This window comes from Limulus polyphemus, unplaced genomic scaffold (genome assembly GCF_000517525.1).
Source record: "Limulus polyphemus unplaced genomic scaffold, Limulus_polyphemus-2.1.2 Scaffold1517, whole genome shotgun sequence".
Taxonomy (NCBI): domain Eukaryota; kingdom Metazoa; phylum Arthropoda; class Merostomata; order Xiphosura; family Limulidae; genus Limulus; species Limulus polyphemus.
In genome coordinates this window covers 52,776-72,573 of record NW_013667127.1, presented here as the reverse complement: position 1 = coordinate 72,573, position 19,798 = coordinate 52,776, and the positions used below count along the sequence as shown (strand labels likewise).

General features: G+C 34.0%; 1 protein-coding gene across 1 annotated transcript in view; it reads right to left on the bottom strand.

The window, feature by feature from the left end:
- The window catches only part of LOC106463921 (calmodulin-binding transcription activator 2-like), a 101,672-nt gene that overhangs the window by 35,978 nt on the left and 45,896 nt on the right, over positions 1-19,798 (bottom strand). Inside the window, 6 exon segments of the mRNA XM_022391560.1 lie at positions 3,484-3,610; positions 10,886-11,794; positions 11,796-12,110; positions 13,459-13,505; positions 14,825-14,966; positions 16,155-16,226. Of these exon segments, the coding sequence (XP_022247268.1) occupies positions 3,484-3,610; positions 10,886-11,794; positions 11,796-12,110; positions 13,459-13,505; positions 14,825-14,966; positions 16,155-16,226 (1,612 nt within the window).

The window sequence follows — 19,798 nt, the reverse complement described above, 5'->3', positions numbered from 1 at the left end:
CTGTGATGTTTCTTTGTCTGTATTTAAGCACAAAGCTATACAATGGGCTGTCTCTGATGTGCCCACCACGGGTGTCGAACCTGGTTTTAGCGCTATACCCCTTCAGACTTATCGCTGTGCCACTAGGGGCTGTAGTGTTTAATATATTTATCTGTTGGTTAAATGCATCTTAAAATAACAAATACTTGAAATATTTTACCCGTATATTACACGGTTCGCTCTACAGATTGTTTTAAGTACCCATACTAACACTATAGTCATCTTGTAGTTTGTGAGATTCGGATATGTGCGCACTGGGTGTGATATAACTATCTTATTGCTAACGTTGCCTTCTTTGATAACTTTTTGGTAAATAAACATGTTTGTTGTCTTTATTTTTGGTGTATTTTGTGTATTGGTAAATAAATATGTTTGTTGCCTTTATTTTTTGTGTATTCACTGTATTGTATTGAACAAAATGGTTATGCGGCCGCGCTCGTCATTCTCTCTGTTATCTGGCCCGCTGTGAAAAAAAGATTGGTTATCCCTGACCTAAACTATTGAAGCAACAACAGTTTATCTTACAACTAATAAAATTATCACTTTAATTTAGTGGAAATCAATTAAATATTATAAACTTATTTTCCTAGAGATGAAAATACTTTTATTTTTAGCGTGTTTACAACAATTGGGTTTAAAAAACCTTCTTGGTTTGACAAATTTCAATATTCTGGAACAGTGCAGCGTTTATAGGATTACTGTATTTGCAATTCTGACGCCTATCTATCAAGCAGTAGGAAAAAAGTACAAATTTTATTGTCATTATCGACATTGCTTGTGTAGAGATTTTCCAAATAAACAATATAAATGAATAATACGCAGTATGGAAGTCATCTTTGTTGAGTTCTTGTTCTCCGAGAGAAGGGTGAAGAAGGAAGAAATCAATAAATTGAAAAATGGGCAGATAGCATATCCGTAAAAACAGGCCAAACTGATCAAAACAATGTTGTTAATTGTATACTAAACCAAAAATACAGTTTCTGTCCTCAAATAATCTAGTAGTGCTGAAAGTGAAAGTACACAAATAGTTTTGCGCCTTGAACCTAAGAAAAATATCAAAAGGATCCAAGAATGTGAAATATATGTTCTGCTGAAGCTGTTATTTTTCCTGATGTATGTTGCAACATCTTAATTATGCATGAGGTACTAGATTGCGAAACATGAACAGGTATTTTTGGTAACGGAAAAGGAGTTTCATTGCAACTTTTCATTGATAGTTGTTGTTGTTGTTTTTTTTCGAAAGCACGCTGATGTTTTTAGTAAAGTGGATGCTAAAGCAAATAAAGTTATTAGTTCCAGTAAGGTGGCTCTGATATGATTCTACAAAGAGAAAAAAAAATGGTGATTTGAATTTGATTCCCTAAACATGTTTTGTGATGAAGTTGCAACCTGTAAATCAAATAGAAGCAACATTACTTACCCCAACATTCATAGCTACTAAATATCAGAGTCTGCGTGTATATTTTCAAGTCAGACAAACGAGAAGGAGCAGAGACTGGGGATGACTTATGTGCAATGATCACATGGTCCCTAAAGAGACAGTTATGCCACCTGCTCCCGATGTTTCGTTTCGTTTTTCCTGGCAGTTATTTAGATTTAAAAATAATTATTTCCGAAGAAATAATTACTAATCTGGGGTGCTCGAAGATTAAACAATCCTCCTTCACCCCGCTCGTGGTCTAGGAATATGGGCTTAACATGAGAAAATAGAAAATTAATGCAGACGAGGTATGTAACTTTAAGAAGGCAATCGAGAGAGTAACTGTAGACAATAAAAAGTGAGGAGCAAAGTAAACTAAACTAAACTAAACGGCCGATATTGGACAGATGCTCCATCATGGCGACGGGGATCTAAAAATCCTATGCCGACAATTTAATGTGGGGGAAACGGGAGTACCCCGAGAAAACCCACTTTCACTGGTAACGACTGATTCGTTACCAGTGCCCGATTAGTGCTCCCGATGCTTTATTGAAGGCCGTTATATGTAAATGTAAAGCAGACTATATGAGATTGAAATGGCTGCAAGAAGCATGGTCTTCTGTGCTCCCCAACTTCTGAAGAAAGCCTAGCTATTAGCCGTCGAAACTCGATTCAGCCTGAATACATTCATATTGAATATGACTAAATGCATACATAAAGCATGTAACAAAATTGTTCATACTGCTACACTTATATGTAATTCTCAGATTTTTTTGCGATAATTTTAGTAAGAAATGATCTTCCCCCCCCAAAAAAATATGGTCAGTTCCAAGGGCTCTACAGGATTTTTATACATGAGTTAGGGTAGCTAGATAAAAATAAAAACTTATTTCTTCAAATTGGCCAACTGATATATTAATAACAAATTTCTCGAACAAGCTAATTTTACTTCTTAAGACTCTTGTATGTTATAAACTGATAGTCTTTGAACTTTCTATTCTGTTGCAGTTTGTCAAAGGTAAAGCCTACAGTTGTGGAGATCGAATGACATTTTAAGGTTTCCATCATTATTTAGCAAAAAACAAACTTTTCAGCCAAAACTGAAGATGTTTGCTTATTGAATTTTCATGTAGCATAAAATACACGTATACAAATGAAATACACTTTATCTTATGCAAATCCAATAATTAACAACAACGTCAGTGTCATTCCCAGTTTAATATGTTAAAAGAGACATTTAAGCGGACACAATTCTCCAAGATTCGTTACTATTGCAATTTGTTCTTGGTTTAACCTACAATGACTGGATTATAAGAAATCTTGTTAAGCCCAGGATTTTGTAAATCCTGAACCACTATGCAGCGTATTTCATCAGAGCATTATCATTTAAACGCCTAGTTACAGCAGACAGCCCAAGTCGTCCGGAACTTCCTTGAATCTCTTTCATCTGAATAACACCCTCAATCCTCATGAAAATGAAATGAAGCCTTTCTATAAAGCCTTATGCGTTTCCAAACAATGTATTAAATAAACTGATTTCAAGTAACGTATGCACACACAATTAGGTAGTGCTAAACAAGATTGATTGGTTGGTGTAAACAAGGTAGTTTAAGCTTGTTGGTCAGTCACCTGTCCATCAAACATATCAGGCAATCACGATAGCAACGGTTTCGAGGGCTTGGTATTCTTGGTTCTCAAAGACTGTTTTCCTGAAATCAATCTCATGAACTTGGGCTGTCTGTTGTGGTTATGCATTTATCAGTTTAATAAAATGTCTACAATTTTATGTTCGTTTCTGCTTATTAAAAATCAGTGTCATGATCTTAAACACACATTCACAGTGAAAGTGGCATGTGTTTGTTTCTTAACATAGTATTATCTCAATGACAAAGGACATATACTGTAATGGTAATAATGAAACTTCGCAGTAACCTCAAATTGCATATGTTAAAAATCATAGCCAATTTGTTTTCGAACTATTGTAAAACTCTAATATCTAAGATTCGGAAATATAAAGTTCTTACCAGGGCAAAAGCAGCGCAGAACACCATTCTGTACCAAAGTTGTGGGAACACTGATTCCATCAAACATAGCTGTATATGAAGAATGTGTCGAATTCCACGGACCTGTGATCAGTACTTTTACTCTACCCTTTTAAAAGTAAATGATATATAACAACATCTTTAAACATCTATTCTGAGTACTATAAAACACTAACTTCAAAAAGCATACTTAATTTTAATACTAAAAATATAACAAACTCTAAAAATTGACAATGTTTCATTTTCAGTCAATGAAAGCATCCATACATAGTACTGTGTTAATAAATGAATGCTAACTGTACATGTAAGTCCATTTAAGGATATGCTTTGAAAATGAATTAATTTGCTTACAATTCAATTTTAGAAACATTATGCTCTACTAAGAGAATTGACTATATTATTTAGAGTAATATAACAAAACTTGAGAAGGAAATGTCATGTTTTGCTGTTGAAGCCAATGACGTGTACCTACTTTTAGTGTTAATCATAGCTTGGACTTTGTTACAAACACTTGACTCAAACTAATGGTTCATCGTTGGTGAAAAAGACCACCATCTCTTGGAATGAAGCTCTATGTCTAGAGATATTTCATGGTTTGCTCCTGAGATGATATTCAAAATCCACCACAAAGTTGTTCAAATTCATTTAAGTTGAATTTCTGAGTTGACCAAGGTGAATTCTGGATGTTATTTGTTATAAACCAGCACTATGCACGATGGCATGATACACCATCATACTGACAGAAGTATAGTGCTGTATGAAGTTCCAACACAAGAGAGCATTTATGGCTTCCATAACTTTATCAGTAGACAAACCAGCTGAAACTGGTCTACACAATGGTATTATTTCAACACTCGATTTACAATGACACAATCATATTAAAATTTCTGTCAAATCGAAGCAAGTTCATCTATAGCAAACAATCAGTAATACGATTCATTCCTCCATACGATGGCTTTCTATTGCTCTTTACAAACAGTTTTTAATGCTCAAAGCACCAGGACGGCCGACTCCATGCTTTCACAACTGTAACGACTGGCTTAAGTGTCGATCCTTTTGTATACTGTGGATGTACTGGAGTGGATTCTTAAAATCTCATTACAGTTTTGGTAGATTTGATGCCAAACATGTAGTTTTTGTTGTCCAACATGTTTTAAAGTTAGCATGAGCCAAAGAATGGTTAATTTTGGGTAATGAGACTAATGTTTCACGTTAGTACATCCAATGGTCTTCGACTGTTTATCAACATATTGGCCACAGTGAATTTGAGTAAGAGTAGGTGGGACAAAATAATGTATGGAAAACCATTTTTCTACAAAGGTCTGTGAGCTCTTTTTTTTTCTTACTGTAGCTGGCTTGTTTCAGAAAACTTCAGCTGGATATTATACTGGGATCAACGTACCGGTTTCCATTAATATGAACGAGAACAAAGGTTAAGATGGCTCTTGCATACAAAATTGCTAGATTAATTTCCTCTAAACTTTGAGATATTTTGAGGATTAAATATAAAGCAGCTGTATCACTAGTTCCCAATAGGTTTCGTGGTTTTGCTTTTGTTACACACTTCTAAGTGGCAAACCAACCAAACGATCTTTTCATTGAAATAATTGTAAAACGTGGTTCCATTTTGGAAAAAAAGAGAGCATAGCACACACTTCACTTGAGGAATGTTGATTCAACTTGTTTCAAATGATTAGAAACACCAAGAAACATAGGGTTACCCAGTTAATATTATTGGAAGTGTCATACAAAATGCAGTTTATTAGGTTTAGTAGCAGAGTTAACTGGAAGTAAAAAATGTGGCAACTAATATAACCAATGACAGATTTTGTTTTACAGGATGACCAGTGTATGCGTATAGCTACTTAACAACTCTTTTAACTTAGAAGAGCACCTGTTATTTTTATGACCTTGATATATTATCTTCAAGGTCATATATCTTACAAAATATTATATGATTATGTTTTATTGTATGGACCAGCGAGTAGATGAGCAGCTAAAATAATCGATCAAAGTGTTTCAGGAATGCTAGGACCGAGAAGCAGCTAAAATAATCGATCAAAGTGTTTCAGGAATGCTAGGACTGAGAAGTGACAGGGCGACATTGCCTGTTACGGGATCTTGAGAGCCAGCTAAATATGCACATTAGTAGTAACTAGTATCAACTGATTTCCAGTAAATCTAGTTGATATCTACTGGTAGAAAGTTTAAAGTAATTGAAATTTAGTTCTTGCAAGGTTAAATAAAAAAGGACACTCTTGTTTTATGATAAAGCTTGTATTATTGTATTTCAAATTAAAGTAATAGACACGTAGGTCATTGATAAACTGAAACCACTTAAGTACTTATTAAAATGGTACCAAGTGTTCAGAGACTCTTTTTATACTGAACATGATACTTGTACTTCAAAATTAATGACGTTACTCAATTGATAATATAAAAATTTGAAGTTTCTCTAGAAATTGAATGTAACAAACGAATCCATTTTTAAGATTATTGTGTTTGTGTGTTTTATTATAGCAAAGCCAAACCGGGCTATCTGCTGTGTCCACTAAGGGGGAATCGAACCCCTGGTTTGAGCGGTGTAAATCCGAAGACTTACTTCTATCCCACCGGGGGACTCACGATTATTGTAAACAAATTTCTTTACTAAGTGTTTCAAAACATGTCTAAACGTTTTTTATTAAATATTATCTTTGTAGTATCTAATTTTACGTAACATTCAAGGAATAACAAGATACTGTCTCATTCATTTGCCTACATCCATTCCTAATTTTTTAAAGTATTCATCAGGCCTTCTATTGAACTGTCCCAGTCACGGTGCATCTACCATATCTGAAGGTAATGCATTCCAAAGGTTCGCCATGTAGAGGTACAATTCACATGGAAAACTGAGTGGGAATCAGCCTATTGCTCTCTTCAAATCAGTGATATGATATTACGTAATTCTGACCACTAGCTGTCCCATACAGTTATCTTTCGAAATGACCAAAATATCATTGAGCTTCAAGGATATGTAAACAAGCCACAATTCTACATTTGTGACGTCATGAGCTGTCAGTAGTTACACATCTCTTTGTGTTCACGAAAAAAATATGGTATTTCACAAAATATATTCAATATTCACCTCATGGTTTGCACATTAAAGTGTACTGAGTGGCGTTTCTCAGCCGGATTTGCCGGACGATCCCGCATCTGGGCTTTGATGGTCGCAACTCCCTATTATCTCTCATCATCTGCTTGTAGTTACTCCTGCCAGTAGATTAGCTGTCACCGCTCGTCATGCCTTCCTCACACAATCACTGTAGCTGAACAGGGATCACTCCGTGACATTTGTGACCCTTTATTTTCCCGCGGTCAACCTCTGTCTTTCTACAGCCATTCACTTCGTCCTCTATCAAAGTTCTTTGGATCTTATTTGTTCCGAAAATTTGTCCAAAATACTGACACTTTTTTTTTTCGGATGTCTGCTTTTAGTGTACACTTTGTTTTTGTCATTTTCAATATTTCCTCGTCTGTTTTATACTCTGTACGTAATATTTTCAACATTCTTCTAAGCATATCTTCTTCATTCTCTAAAAGGACGATAAAACAGTTCGTCATAGTTCATAAGAAAGATGATATGTGCACCTCTCAAACACCCCGAGGACTCAAAAAAAAAAAGTTGACTTAACGCAGACAGCTCATGACTCCCCTGGAAACTTGCTTGTTTGAGAAACACTGCCCTAACTGTCAAACAAATTTAAATATACACTGTTATTATAAGGTAGGTTGGCATGTTCGAAAATCTATAATTCACAAAAAAAAAAAGTCAGAGAGCTATAATATTTGGTAGATGAAACAATAAGAAGGGCGATTACTGTGTTAGAAATAACATGCGGCAGAGTGAGTTGGTTGTGAAGTTTACATTTCGGGGACTGTATGAAACAAGTGTCAAATACGACAGGATTCATTTTGCCATTAAAAATGGTTGTGTTTGTTCGTTTGCTTGTGTTTGTTGAATTTCGCAAAAAGCTACACAAGGGCTATCGGCATTAGCTATCCCAAATTTAGAAGTGATAGACTAGAGAAAGGGCAGCTAATCAACACCACCCTCCGCCAATATTTTGACTACTCTTTTACCAGTAGGATTGCCCATCACAATATGATACCCCTACCGCTGAACGAGCGAGAAGGTTGAGTGATGGGTTCGAACCAAAAATAATTGTAACAGGTTAACTCTAGATTTCAGAATTGCTATCATAAACATTATTACAGCATTGGTAATAACTCTCGCAACATTAAGATCCTATTAATATGAAAATGGTACAGAGTGAGAACCTTGCAGCAATGAGGCTTATTGAAAGCTGATAAAAACTTTCAACAAACTGCATCAGTTTCTTGGTTTGAGTGGAAACTGCAGCACCTAGTCAGAAAATACCTTATGGTTTTATACGGCACACTTGCTCTTCATGGCTAAGTCAACAACATTAAGACTGCACCCCTAAAACATGCATATTAACAACTAGACGTTGAATACTAATTCTTGGCTTGAGTGTAAATAAATAGAACCTAGCCAGAAAACACTTTACGGATTGGCGAGCTCACCTTTTTCTCCATGGCCAGGTCAACATCGTTAACTATGTTATATGGGGAAGAAGGCATTTCACATACTTTTATATAATAGTTGTTGCTATAATGGGCTGGATCAAATAATTAAGTTTGTCTTCGTTTCATTGAGCAGCCCATGCTATGTCAGTCACAGTGACAGAGAACATGATGAAGCGACTAATATATGTTGCTAGAAAGAAGAATTCTGAATGGAACAGTCTTCATGCAAGATGGTGCTACCCCACACTAAACGGTCTATTAAGGTGGTAACTAAAACATGCTTTTGAGGAACAAGTAATCAGCAGACATTTTCCATACCCATGGAAATGGTCCCAAATTCTCCAACTGCTTTTTTTGGGGTTGGAGCCAACTCAAGTCAATGATGTATCATGATACGCCCCCTACATGACAAACCTGGAAAACATGTATGATACCAAGTGCAACTGTTGGAAAGTGAGCAGCATCACTCAGATGTGCGATACATGATCTTATTAACGCTAACAATACAGAAGATAAATAGTAGTCACATCGAACATTTTCAACATGTTGGTTGTGCAAAGTTCATTATTAGCACCCTATGGTTTATGGCGGCCATAAAAATCACCCTTTCCACCATCGCAACATCATTAGCTCATCTATCAATTATTGTAGCTCTTAATGAACCCCAACCCACAATTATTTACTTGTTACTGGGGTGTAGGTGGCCAAAAAACAATCGAGGTAGCACGATATAATTAACTTAATGAGTACGAAATAGGGGTGCGTATGTCATCGTAGTAGTTGATACGATACGTATCTAGATATTGATGACGCGATACGATACGTATATTGATACAGAAGTTTTACCAACTGTTTGTTACAAAGTTTGACAGTCTTGTGTGTAATTTATTATCTATATTACTAACAATGCTTTTTTACAAATTCTCTGGTTTGATCAACTAAATGGCAGCTGGCAAGAGAAGTAAAAATATAAAAAGTTAATATCTGTCTATCTATTTTGTTATTGTTAATTTGTTGTGTTACTTTGCATGTAATGTTTTTGATAAAAGAAATGAAGACATCATGTAGTACTCAATACTCATCTTCCTTTAGTGAATCATTAAATTTTAGCAAAAATATTTTATTATAAATTCTGATTTTTCTCTGTACAACTGACTTAATGTTTACCGAAAACTCGCCAAATTTCGTGAAGATACATAAATCGTATCGAACGATGTATCGATACAATCGTATATCACGCCTTCATGATACGATATTCGTATCGTATGGTTGCATCGCCACACCTTTAGTAAAAATTGGAGCTTCAAGTATCAAAATTGTTTACACTTTATAGGAAGCTTTACCTTCCTCTACACTTTCACCCGCTTGTTAGTATTTCCTATTCCTTTTCATCATGCATGTGTGCAAACCTTTATGATTTTTTTCTTTTGATTAACTACCTTTGTCTACATTTTCAATACCACCTTTTTTGAATTAATATTATGCCTTCTCCTTAAATAAAAATAGACAGTTGTCATGGTGACTAGTCTGAACAGAGGTTGAATATGTTAGATTAAAACTAGTGTGGAGCTTCCCCACGTTGTTACAGTCCATGTTATTATAAACAGTAATGCTCTGTCTGACGACCACGCATCTTGACAATAGCTTTGCAGTGTAGTTTCTATTGCAAAAGGCCCTGTCGTAAGACTATTTTGTTCAAAGCACTACAATCCTCCCTGTATGCTTTCCATAATCCATCTAGTATACGACAGCAGTGATTTCCTAGTGCTAGTTTCAACAGACCAATTGCACAAACCTTCACAACTACTGTATATGACAACTATACAAGTACGTCTTTGTATGGAATAGCATACATACCCATTTAATTTTTCAGCTGCTTGAAGTATGCGAAGGTTGAATGGATATCATGGAAACAACTTTGGTATACATGAGTTATGTCACTCTTCTAGACGGAGATACTTCTATATTAAGTTGCGTACTTTTGAATGAGACACGTGGACAGCTTTTGCTACTGAACTTTGTGCTTTTGGATTCTCATTTATGACAAGACTCCGCACAACTAGGGCAAGACTTATTTCAGGTCTCTTTCTGAATAGTTTTGATGCCCCAAGTTATTTACATTCCTTTATTTTGCAATGTCATTAAATATAAGGAATATTCTCGTAATGGAAAATTTAAATCCCTGATCCGAACGAACTTTATGACATGAGTGTATGAATAATTTTTATCGGAAAAGATTGTTATATGCCCGTCCTAAAAGCAACCAATTTTCGGTGGCATCATATTACCTATGTATGATATGCCAAACAATGTAAAAAATGTATTTTTGATATATGTCATTCCATCGCGACTTTATATTGACTGAGGTTGTCATATGTTGAGGATGTAAAAATTGATTTAATATAACGTACTTAAACTCTCTGTAGATCATCTTAAGTCTAATTACTGATTATTTAATAATGTTTTATTATTATTTATATTACTATTAGATACTCACTGCAATGAGATTTATTGGTAATTAGTATCTAATAGCTAGTAATACTAATAAAGAGGACAAATAATAATTAATTTATAATTATATTTCACTGACCGTAAAGGTTACAAAACATAACAATTAATATCTGATTGTCACAACCTTCCCTTAAATATCTGACACTTTATGATTTATTATTATATTCATATCCAAATATTATGCCTTCTATGGTATTATTTTGGAATGTTACATTAACAGACACAAGTATAAAAACTACAATTTTTATAATACGTACATGATATAATACACTCTGTAACTTACTTCTGTAAAAGACCAATGAGGACAGTAATCGGTGATGTGCTGTGTTGTGCTTTGGAATGTTTGAGAATTCTGATGATTACTCTTAGACACAGAAGTTGCAGTGGAACTTGCAAAAGAAGTGGTACTACTGCTTCCACCAATTTCAGTCCCGGGCTCTAGGTCAGAATGAAGGTCCTCTAGGTTTGGTAGGTCAGTGAGCATGTAAAAGGTGTCAAGATTAAACACCTCATCATCAGGGGTTGAAAGATCATTATCAATAAAGTCCATGGGGTTCAGGTCAACCACCACTTCTGGGTGGTTGATGGGTTCTCTTTTAATTGAAACAGGGGAAGAATTATCACTGAATAATGATGAAGAACTATAAAAGAGATTTGGAGATGTTTCATTCTGGAGATCTTGAAGTAGTGCTAAGCTTCCATCAGAATCAAGAGTGAAATCATGAAGAGCCTGACTTAGGTTTGGATCTTTTTCATGAGAAACACTTGAGCTGAAGTCAAAATCTCCACTCTTTATGGACATGTCTGATTTGATAGGATGAGATTCATTTCCAAAGTTCATATGCTTATGCAGTGTAGATACAGGACCTGAGGTTTCCATGGAGTCTGAGTCAAGAGCACCAGTTGATTTTTCAGGGGTGATAAAAGAAGTACTTGTATTCTGGCCACAAAGTAGAGTAATAGGAGTTAAGGAGGTTGAATTTAACCCCATATCTGCTGCTGATGCAGCACTGTTCAAAATCAAGAGTCCTCCACCTGTTTGAAGCTGAGAAAGGTTTAAGATCAGAGATGTGGTATTAGTGTTGATGCTTGAACATACAGGGTACGTTGAGGCTTCTTGAGGAGTTCCATCTGGTACCTGTGGTGCAGCAAGAATTACCTCATTTTGTTTGTGAGACCTTGTAAAGATACTGGCCATTGTTGTTGTTTGATTGGTACTGGTCACTGTTTTTTGGACTAGGTGTTTTAGAAACAGAAGTTTGAGCTGCTACTGTTGATACTGTAGTAGCAGTGGCAGTACTGACAGCAGAAGCTGCAGCCTGGGCTTTGGGTGAGATGATCTGATGTAAATTATGACTACATTTCTTATGTCCTACAGTCACCGACTTTCTAGCAACAGTTGAGTTAAAGGGAGTAGTTGTGTCACACTCATGTGTTCTAACAGTCATCTTAGGTTGGTGCTTTTCCATAAGTTGTTGAACAATAGCCTCAATGGTTTCTGTTGTCTGCTTCAGAAGAGAGAGAGACAAGTACTAAAACTTTCTTCAAATACAGCTAACTGTCTATTTAGCTATGGCACTATTGATTTTACAAAATCTGACTTTATGCTGAGATCATACACTTTAAGAAGAAATGACTATACAAACATGAGGTGTAGGTAAGAATTAAAACTTTTTAGAACACCTTGATATTTAATGATTACATAAATTCAGTTATATAAGCTCAAAATTTAACTCCATAAATTCAAGCTTCTATTAACTGATAATAATAATGTATATTTGTCAGTTTTGTTTCCTGTTTACCTATTTTATTGAAGTGTTTATATCTTTTAAAGTTATATTCTTTTTTTTGCAAAATAATTATTAAACACAACTGTAAATAAGATAAGTAAAACAGAAAAAAGAATCCTCTCTTCACATTTAAGTTATAATAAGATCCATGATAAGGTCAGTGTATACAGCTATTTGTAAAGTTTCAGAGATGTAGATTTCATTTCTCTTGTGAGTTAATAGTAATAAGAATATTTTCTTTTCTAGTAAAATTGATTGCTGGTTTTCATACACAGCATTTCAACTCCATATAACACATTCACTACAAAACAGTCCTATAACTAAAATCTGGTTCTTCTAACTTTAAAGAAAATACTTAAACTTGTATCTGTAGGTTTCAGAATATGCTTGATTTTCGATTTTGTTTTCCATGATCAATGTTTATTGAGTATACTTTATCTCTTCTCTTCAAGCTAACTGATCGTATTTTTAAAACAGTTAATCTGAGGATAGCTCCAAGAAAGACGGCAGAAGCTTGCTCAATAAATACTGAATATAGAAACTGAAACTTGATTAAATTATTTTTATCATTATTTACCTATGTTATGAATACATAACAGAATACTTCTTTCCTAATATGTGGCAGGCATGAAATACACAGGTCAAATACTTGTGAAGGTTTATTGTTATCTAGCAAGTCACTGCTATATAAAACATGTGAATAGTTGACAATTTTAAACATGTTGCTTTTATCATAAATATTCATAAAAATAACTTATTTCAAGACAACTAATCTTTATCAGAAAATAACACTACTGAAACCTTTGTTAACAAAGTTTTACTGAATTTAAATAGTGTGAGACAAATGTAATGCATATATCAATTTAACATTGAAGTTTATAATATAATCCATTTGAGTTCTAACCTTAACAATATGGTAACCACAATATTTAACACAGCAATTTTTAAAGCTATTTAAAATTCTATCGTTTTAAAGAAATTAACCTTAGTAACATATGTAAAACCTACAACATGCACTCTTACTAAATCATATATATATGATTTATTATTTAGCAAAGTTACTTACCGAAATTTCTAGTTCATTGTTCAAATCTAGTTCATTCTTATTATAGACTGTAAAGAGATAACATCAAAAAAGTTTTGTCCAAAGACATACATACAAACATCACATACAACAATTTTGTTACTAGTCACACAGATATTTAGACTGTGTAAATATTGTAATGAAAGCAGCAGCTTATATAATTGTAATAATGTTTTCCATTTTGTGTAACCATACATCATCTTTTTTTTGTTATACCCAAACAACTGTTTAAAACACATGCCAATTTCCCTAAGTTTCTATGTAATGATAAAGATGTGTCATTTACAGGCTCTTTATGCAGAAAACTACACAATTATTTCTAATTTATTTCAATAAGCCACAAGAGCAAGTCACATAATATTTTAAACATACTAGTTTTTCACAAACAATAACATAATTACAAAAAATGCTATTACAATAATATCTGAAAAAAATAAAGAAATGGTTAAAATCACTGTAAAGTGAATCTTCTAGTAAGTAAGAGTAAATCTGTACCTACTGTACTGAAATCAGACAAAATATTTTTACCAGATTATTAATAGACAATCAGAAGCAAAGAATGGAGTAAAATTAAATTGAAAAAAAAAAGTTCTTGAAACCCATGAATAAAACAATCACAAAGATAAAATTGGTCTACCATAGAGACAAACTATGAAGAAAAAGTAAAGTAAGAAAAAAATGCAAAATAATACATTAATAATGCAAGACAATTTTTAAGTGTTCTAAAACATAACAATAAAATAAACTACATTAAAACAACAACAAAAGAAATAAAAATAGAAATAGACAAAATAAAAACAACAACTAGTTTTTGAAGGAGAATTTCTATGTCTCATATATATATATGTAACATTCAAGTGTTTGTAGAGTGTTTATTATTATATGCCTAAATGCATCTTAATACAAAATACAGAATAAAATAATTAAAACTGTGAAAAGTGAACTTATATTTGTACACATGCATATGACTACAGTAATTCTTTGAAAATTGAGTATTGCATCTGGTGAGGTGATTCTGGCCACACTATGTGATCTGATTCATTTGGGTTGCCTATAGCCTTGGCTAAGTAAGGTTTAATTAAATAATAAGAGAAAACTTTATGCCTAGTTAATTATTCATTTTAAAACTAATCATCGTAGAAGTCACTGATTAGATGGCCAATTGGTCTTTCCACCATCTTGCATTTAAAATGATTACAGATTAATGTTAATTTACTATTAAATGTATTTTGTAATTCTCTTATAACTGTAAGTAAAAAATGTTATTGTTGTTTCGTTATTTTATTGCTAAGAGATAAAAAAACTTTGACAATTAAATACTTAGAAAAATAGCTACTAACAGACTTACACATGGGTCTTAGTTGCACAATTAACTCATCTTTTGTCCATTCTTTTTTATCAGCACAGTAGCTGAGACTAGGAGAAATGAGTATTTTATTGTCATCACTGTAGGGAACGTTCAGATAATGAACAAGCACAATGTCAGGATTCTAGAAAATGTAAAGTTTGACAATTTTTTTTTATAACTTGGCAACAGAACTCTGGCGAGTTTTCAACTCTAACTCCACATACGAAACAAACTCCTACACAGTGGGTAAGTTTTACATACTAATTAAACCTTATTTTAAAAATGAAAACAAAAAATTATTTAGACAATATAGATTTGTCATTTAAGTCTATAAACCTATATATTTTGAGAGAGGTATGTATTATATGTTTTAAACAAGTTTGACTGTAATATTTCAGCTGTTAGTGAATTATTGTTCAGCTCTTCTTTGTTTAAAATTTAATTTAAATGTAACCATACAAGAATTTTTATATTTAATTCCTCTTGATATATTTAAACTAAAAATTGAAATAGAAAATCTGTACATTAGTCCAGGTAAAAAACAAACTGGTTTCTCATCAGACTCCACATCTAAAACTGACGCCGAGTTTAAATTTTGTATTTTCAAATTTCGTAGGTTCCGCTCATAGAGATAAAAATAATTTTTTATAAATTTTTATCTCTACGGTTCCGTTTCTATTTCCAAATGTTTGATGGAAGCGTCACCTATACAAATATTTAATTGACGAATGACAATACTTTTTACTAATATTAAATACCTGTGAGGTTGACACTACAAATGGAGTATTTCTACAAAAAAAAACAAAACAAAAAAACTTACCTCCTTTTGGTTTCTGAAAAGTGCTAATGCCGAACCACAAATTTTTTACCTGGCCTCATGTACTTTTTTTCAGATGTGTCATGAATAAAAATCATTCAATGTTTGATGTAATAACAGAATAAAAAGCTACCATTTTCCGAATTTTTTCAAGTTTCTAATGAAATAGGTTCTTGGATCTAATATTTTCATGTTTATATGATTACAAAATAGCTTAAAAGTATCAATGTGATCTAAAATTTGGCTTTAAACATAATTCTCACGTACTTTTCCCTAAAGTATTTTTATTAGTTATAATACTAACAAAGTTGTGGGTATGTCAAGATTCAGGAATCAATTGAGAGACAAGACTCAACATTCACCATTGGCTGCTTTACTAAATATTGTGTTTGTTTAGATCTGACACAGAAAATACATATAATGTCGGTCGGAGATTTACTGATTCCGAACTTTTTATACGCCACTAATGTTAAGTAGACAACTAGTCACTGGCAGAAATAAATTGTAACAAACCTGAAGGAGCCAGTAACAACGACGATGGAAGGTAGGAAGGATCGCTGAGTGCACATAACATCCATAAATACACTAAAAAAATGGAGAAGTTTAGTGAAGGAAGATTTTCTGAGTAACTGAATGACTATTTGAAATATAAAATTGTATAATGGGATATAAACCTGTAATGTAACCAAACTATACATTTCAAATTACTGTTTATATGCAGGTGTAAGTGCAAAATTAATAATAACAACAAACACAGCAGTAGCTTTGTATATACCAGATTAAAATAGCCAAATATAACAGGAAAAGCCAAGTGAAGTCCACTGCTTTACAATTATAATGTCACAATTAGAAATAATATCAAACTGAATTTCATATTATTAAAGTTTTAGCCTTTCTTTAGGTTTCAATAAATGAACATCCTGACTCATAAGTTAAGACAAAGTTAATTAACTTAGAAACTATAACATTACGAAGACAAACAGACTGTTATGACCTAACTGTCAACAAAAAATCAGAAGACATTGTGTGTTATATTTTCACATGTTAATTACTCGTATATGTATGCATCTACACATTCACATAATTATGCCTAAATTTACGTTTACCTTATTTATTTTACTACAGAATTAAACCTATCTTAAACCAAGGACAAAGGTGCTTGTAACGAGTAATGTTACGCCTCTGGTCGTTCGTTAATTTTTCGTAAAAATTATTTCCGAAGAAACTTTAGCGATACAAGTCCTTTCGTAAATAAAACAAGTTTATTCTTTCTCAATACAACTTTGCAATACACTTAATTTCCACAGTCACGCTATAACTTAAATTCACAACGAACGACTCAATTGTCCGTCTCTATATCTGTCTGCAATTCAATTCCAATTGATTAGTCTCACGTTAACCGGCGCACTTATATACAGGAATAGAGGGCACCTAGCACATACTGGATTATTCGTGATGTTTCCCGATCCTTCGAGAATATCATGACGTGTTACCAGGGTCACGTGACTACCGCTGTCGTAACAGTAAGTAAAAAATCAAGTTGTAGCAGAGGATAACCAGAACAAAGAAGGAGAGTTTAAAATAAACTAATAACTACACCCCTACCATATGCCCAATTTTTGGAATCAAACAACACTGTCAAATCGAAATTGCTCAGTTCAAGGTGTTTTTGTTGTTTTCATAGCAGATAACAGCTACTTTCCCCACGAAAATGCGGACGCGTCCTTTCGCTGACCAAGTGGATGATATTTGTATGTTTCAGCCGAGGAATGCTGCGAGAGAATGATCAGCACATGGACCCGATGACGCTACCTAAGAGAAAGAATACGAGTTTTCTTGCAAGATCATAGCCTATATGTTTTCGCATAAACTTTCTTGGCTTTGCTCGTGACTAGTTCTGCAGAGATTCATCTTGATAGAAAAAAACCGAAGGTCTATTCGCGGATTCAGTATGGAACAATGTCAAAATATGTACGCAAGTTCTCACGCTTTTATTTCGCTTTACCATAAATATATATTATTTCACTTAACATCAAACATGTCCAGCCTGCTTATCTCTCACACAGCTTAAAACTCAGTTGAGGTTTCATATTCAGATCAATACATAAATTTCTCGCTCTATCTTCCTATGATTTATCTGATAATTGTGAAGAAATCAGTTTATCTGAGAATACCGCGACTTAAATAATACTATTGAAGTCATGGATAATGTAAGCAGCAAAAAAGGTTAGTGAGATTTGTGAAACTGGCGTTTAGCTTTTGAGATATCATCAATATTTGCTTTGGAATTGTTGCATCCAACCAAAAGAATTGCTTTCAAACGTTCATCAGTCAACCTCGTTCGATGTGCTGACTTCACATACTTCATTTTTGAAAATGTTTGCTCACAGACATAAGTTGTTCCAAACACTGATGCCATACCAGAGGCAAATTTCTTCAACTTTGAAAACTCATCATCAGGTAAGCAGCGATAAAATTCAACAATTCTGTGCTTCTCTTTCAACAAGTCATTTGTTTGCAAATCAATGAGCTCCAACTGTAGTTCGACTGGCACGTCATCAAGGTTACAATCAAACGGATTCTGGAACAGAAGAATGTCACTCTCAATTCTGTCGAGATCTGAAAATCTCTCCAAAAAATGCTTATTTGAGTCACTAGTAATCTTCTTCGGAAACTCGAGGTTGACATCTTTTGCGATTCCAGCGCGAAACTTTTTAAAACACTGAAAATAAGAGAAGTTTCCTCCTTCCAGTTGTGCTTCAAACAATGATAGCTTTCTCCGAAATCCTTTGATGATTCTGTAGAGATCACAGATAAGGTTATCCTTCCCCTGAAGTTTCTAGTTCAATTCATTCATGTGAGATGTGATGTCAACCGAAAATGACAACTTTGACAGTCAGGTAGAATCTGACAGAAGTGGATCAGCTCTATCCTGTTCGGTGAGAAAAATATCTATTTCTCTTCGGAGCTTATAAAAACGAAACAGGACTTTACCACAGCTGAGCCACCTCACTGCTGTGTGATAAGGCAAGTCACAGAATTCAGAATCAATTTCTTCAAGAAAAGCCTGGAACTGGCGGTGATTAAGTGCATGATCCCAAACGAAGTTCACAGCAGAAACGACTGGTTTCAGTATGCAAGAAATATCTAAGTCTTTCCCACAGAGTGCTTGCTGATGTATAATGCAGTGTATAAACAGAGCGCCCGGGAGTTGAAGATCTTCCAACTTAGTTCGTATCTGCCCCACCAGACCCTTCCTCACTCCATCAACTGTAACACATCGAAGTTGATTCCACTGAAGGTTATAGCATTGCAAGGTTTTCTGCACTTACATGAAAATGTCTTCTCCAGTTGTTGTTCCATGCATGCTGCAAACGGATGTCAACTCTTCTGTGATCTGAAAGTCCAAATTAACACCACAAATGAACACGAGAAGTTGTGACGTACTCGAAAGATCAGTAGACCCATCCAGTGCCAGAGAATACCACAAGAAGTTCTTAGCTTTCTCACGTATCTGTAACACTATGTTCTCTCCAAGTTCTTCTGTTCTCCGCACAACTGAACTTACTGAAAGGCTGATGCTTCCAAACAAATCGGCTTTCTCAGGACACAAGTCATTTGCTGCTTCCATCATACACTCTTTGATGAAGTTGCCGTCAGTAAACGGTTTTCCTCGCTCTGCCATCTTATGCACTATTTTGTAACTTGTACGAGTGACAGAATCATTTTCAGCAAATATTCTCGTGAAGAGATTCCTTTGAGATTCCAAAGTACGTTTCATGAACTCAAATTTCTCAAAACGCAACTTTCCAGAAAACTTCGAATATGTTGACAGATGTTTTGTTTCATAGTGACGCTGAAGATTGTACTCTTTCAAAATGGCAACACTTTCGTTGCATATGATGCAACTAGCTTTCTGGTTGTTTGTTTCCACAAAGAAGTACTTTTCTCCCCATTCTTCATTGAAAAGGCGAAACTCAGCATCTATTTTCCTTTTCTTAGTAGCCATAACGATGGGTGAAGAAAACAGGATCTGAAAATGAAAAATAATTGTTTATTTACACATTGAATAGTCTCCCAAAAAAGTTTTAGAAAAATAATAATTTTTCAAAATTTTTTTGACATTTATATAAACATAACATACTAAATGTAAATAG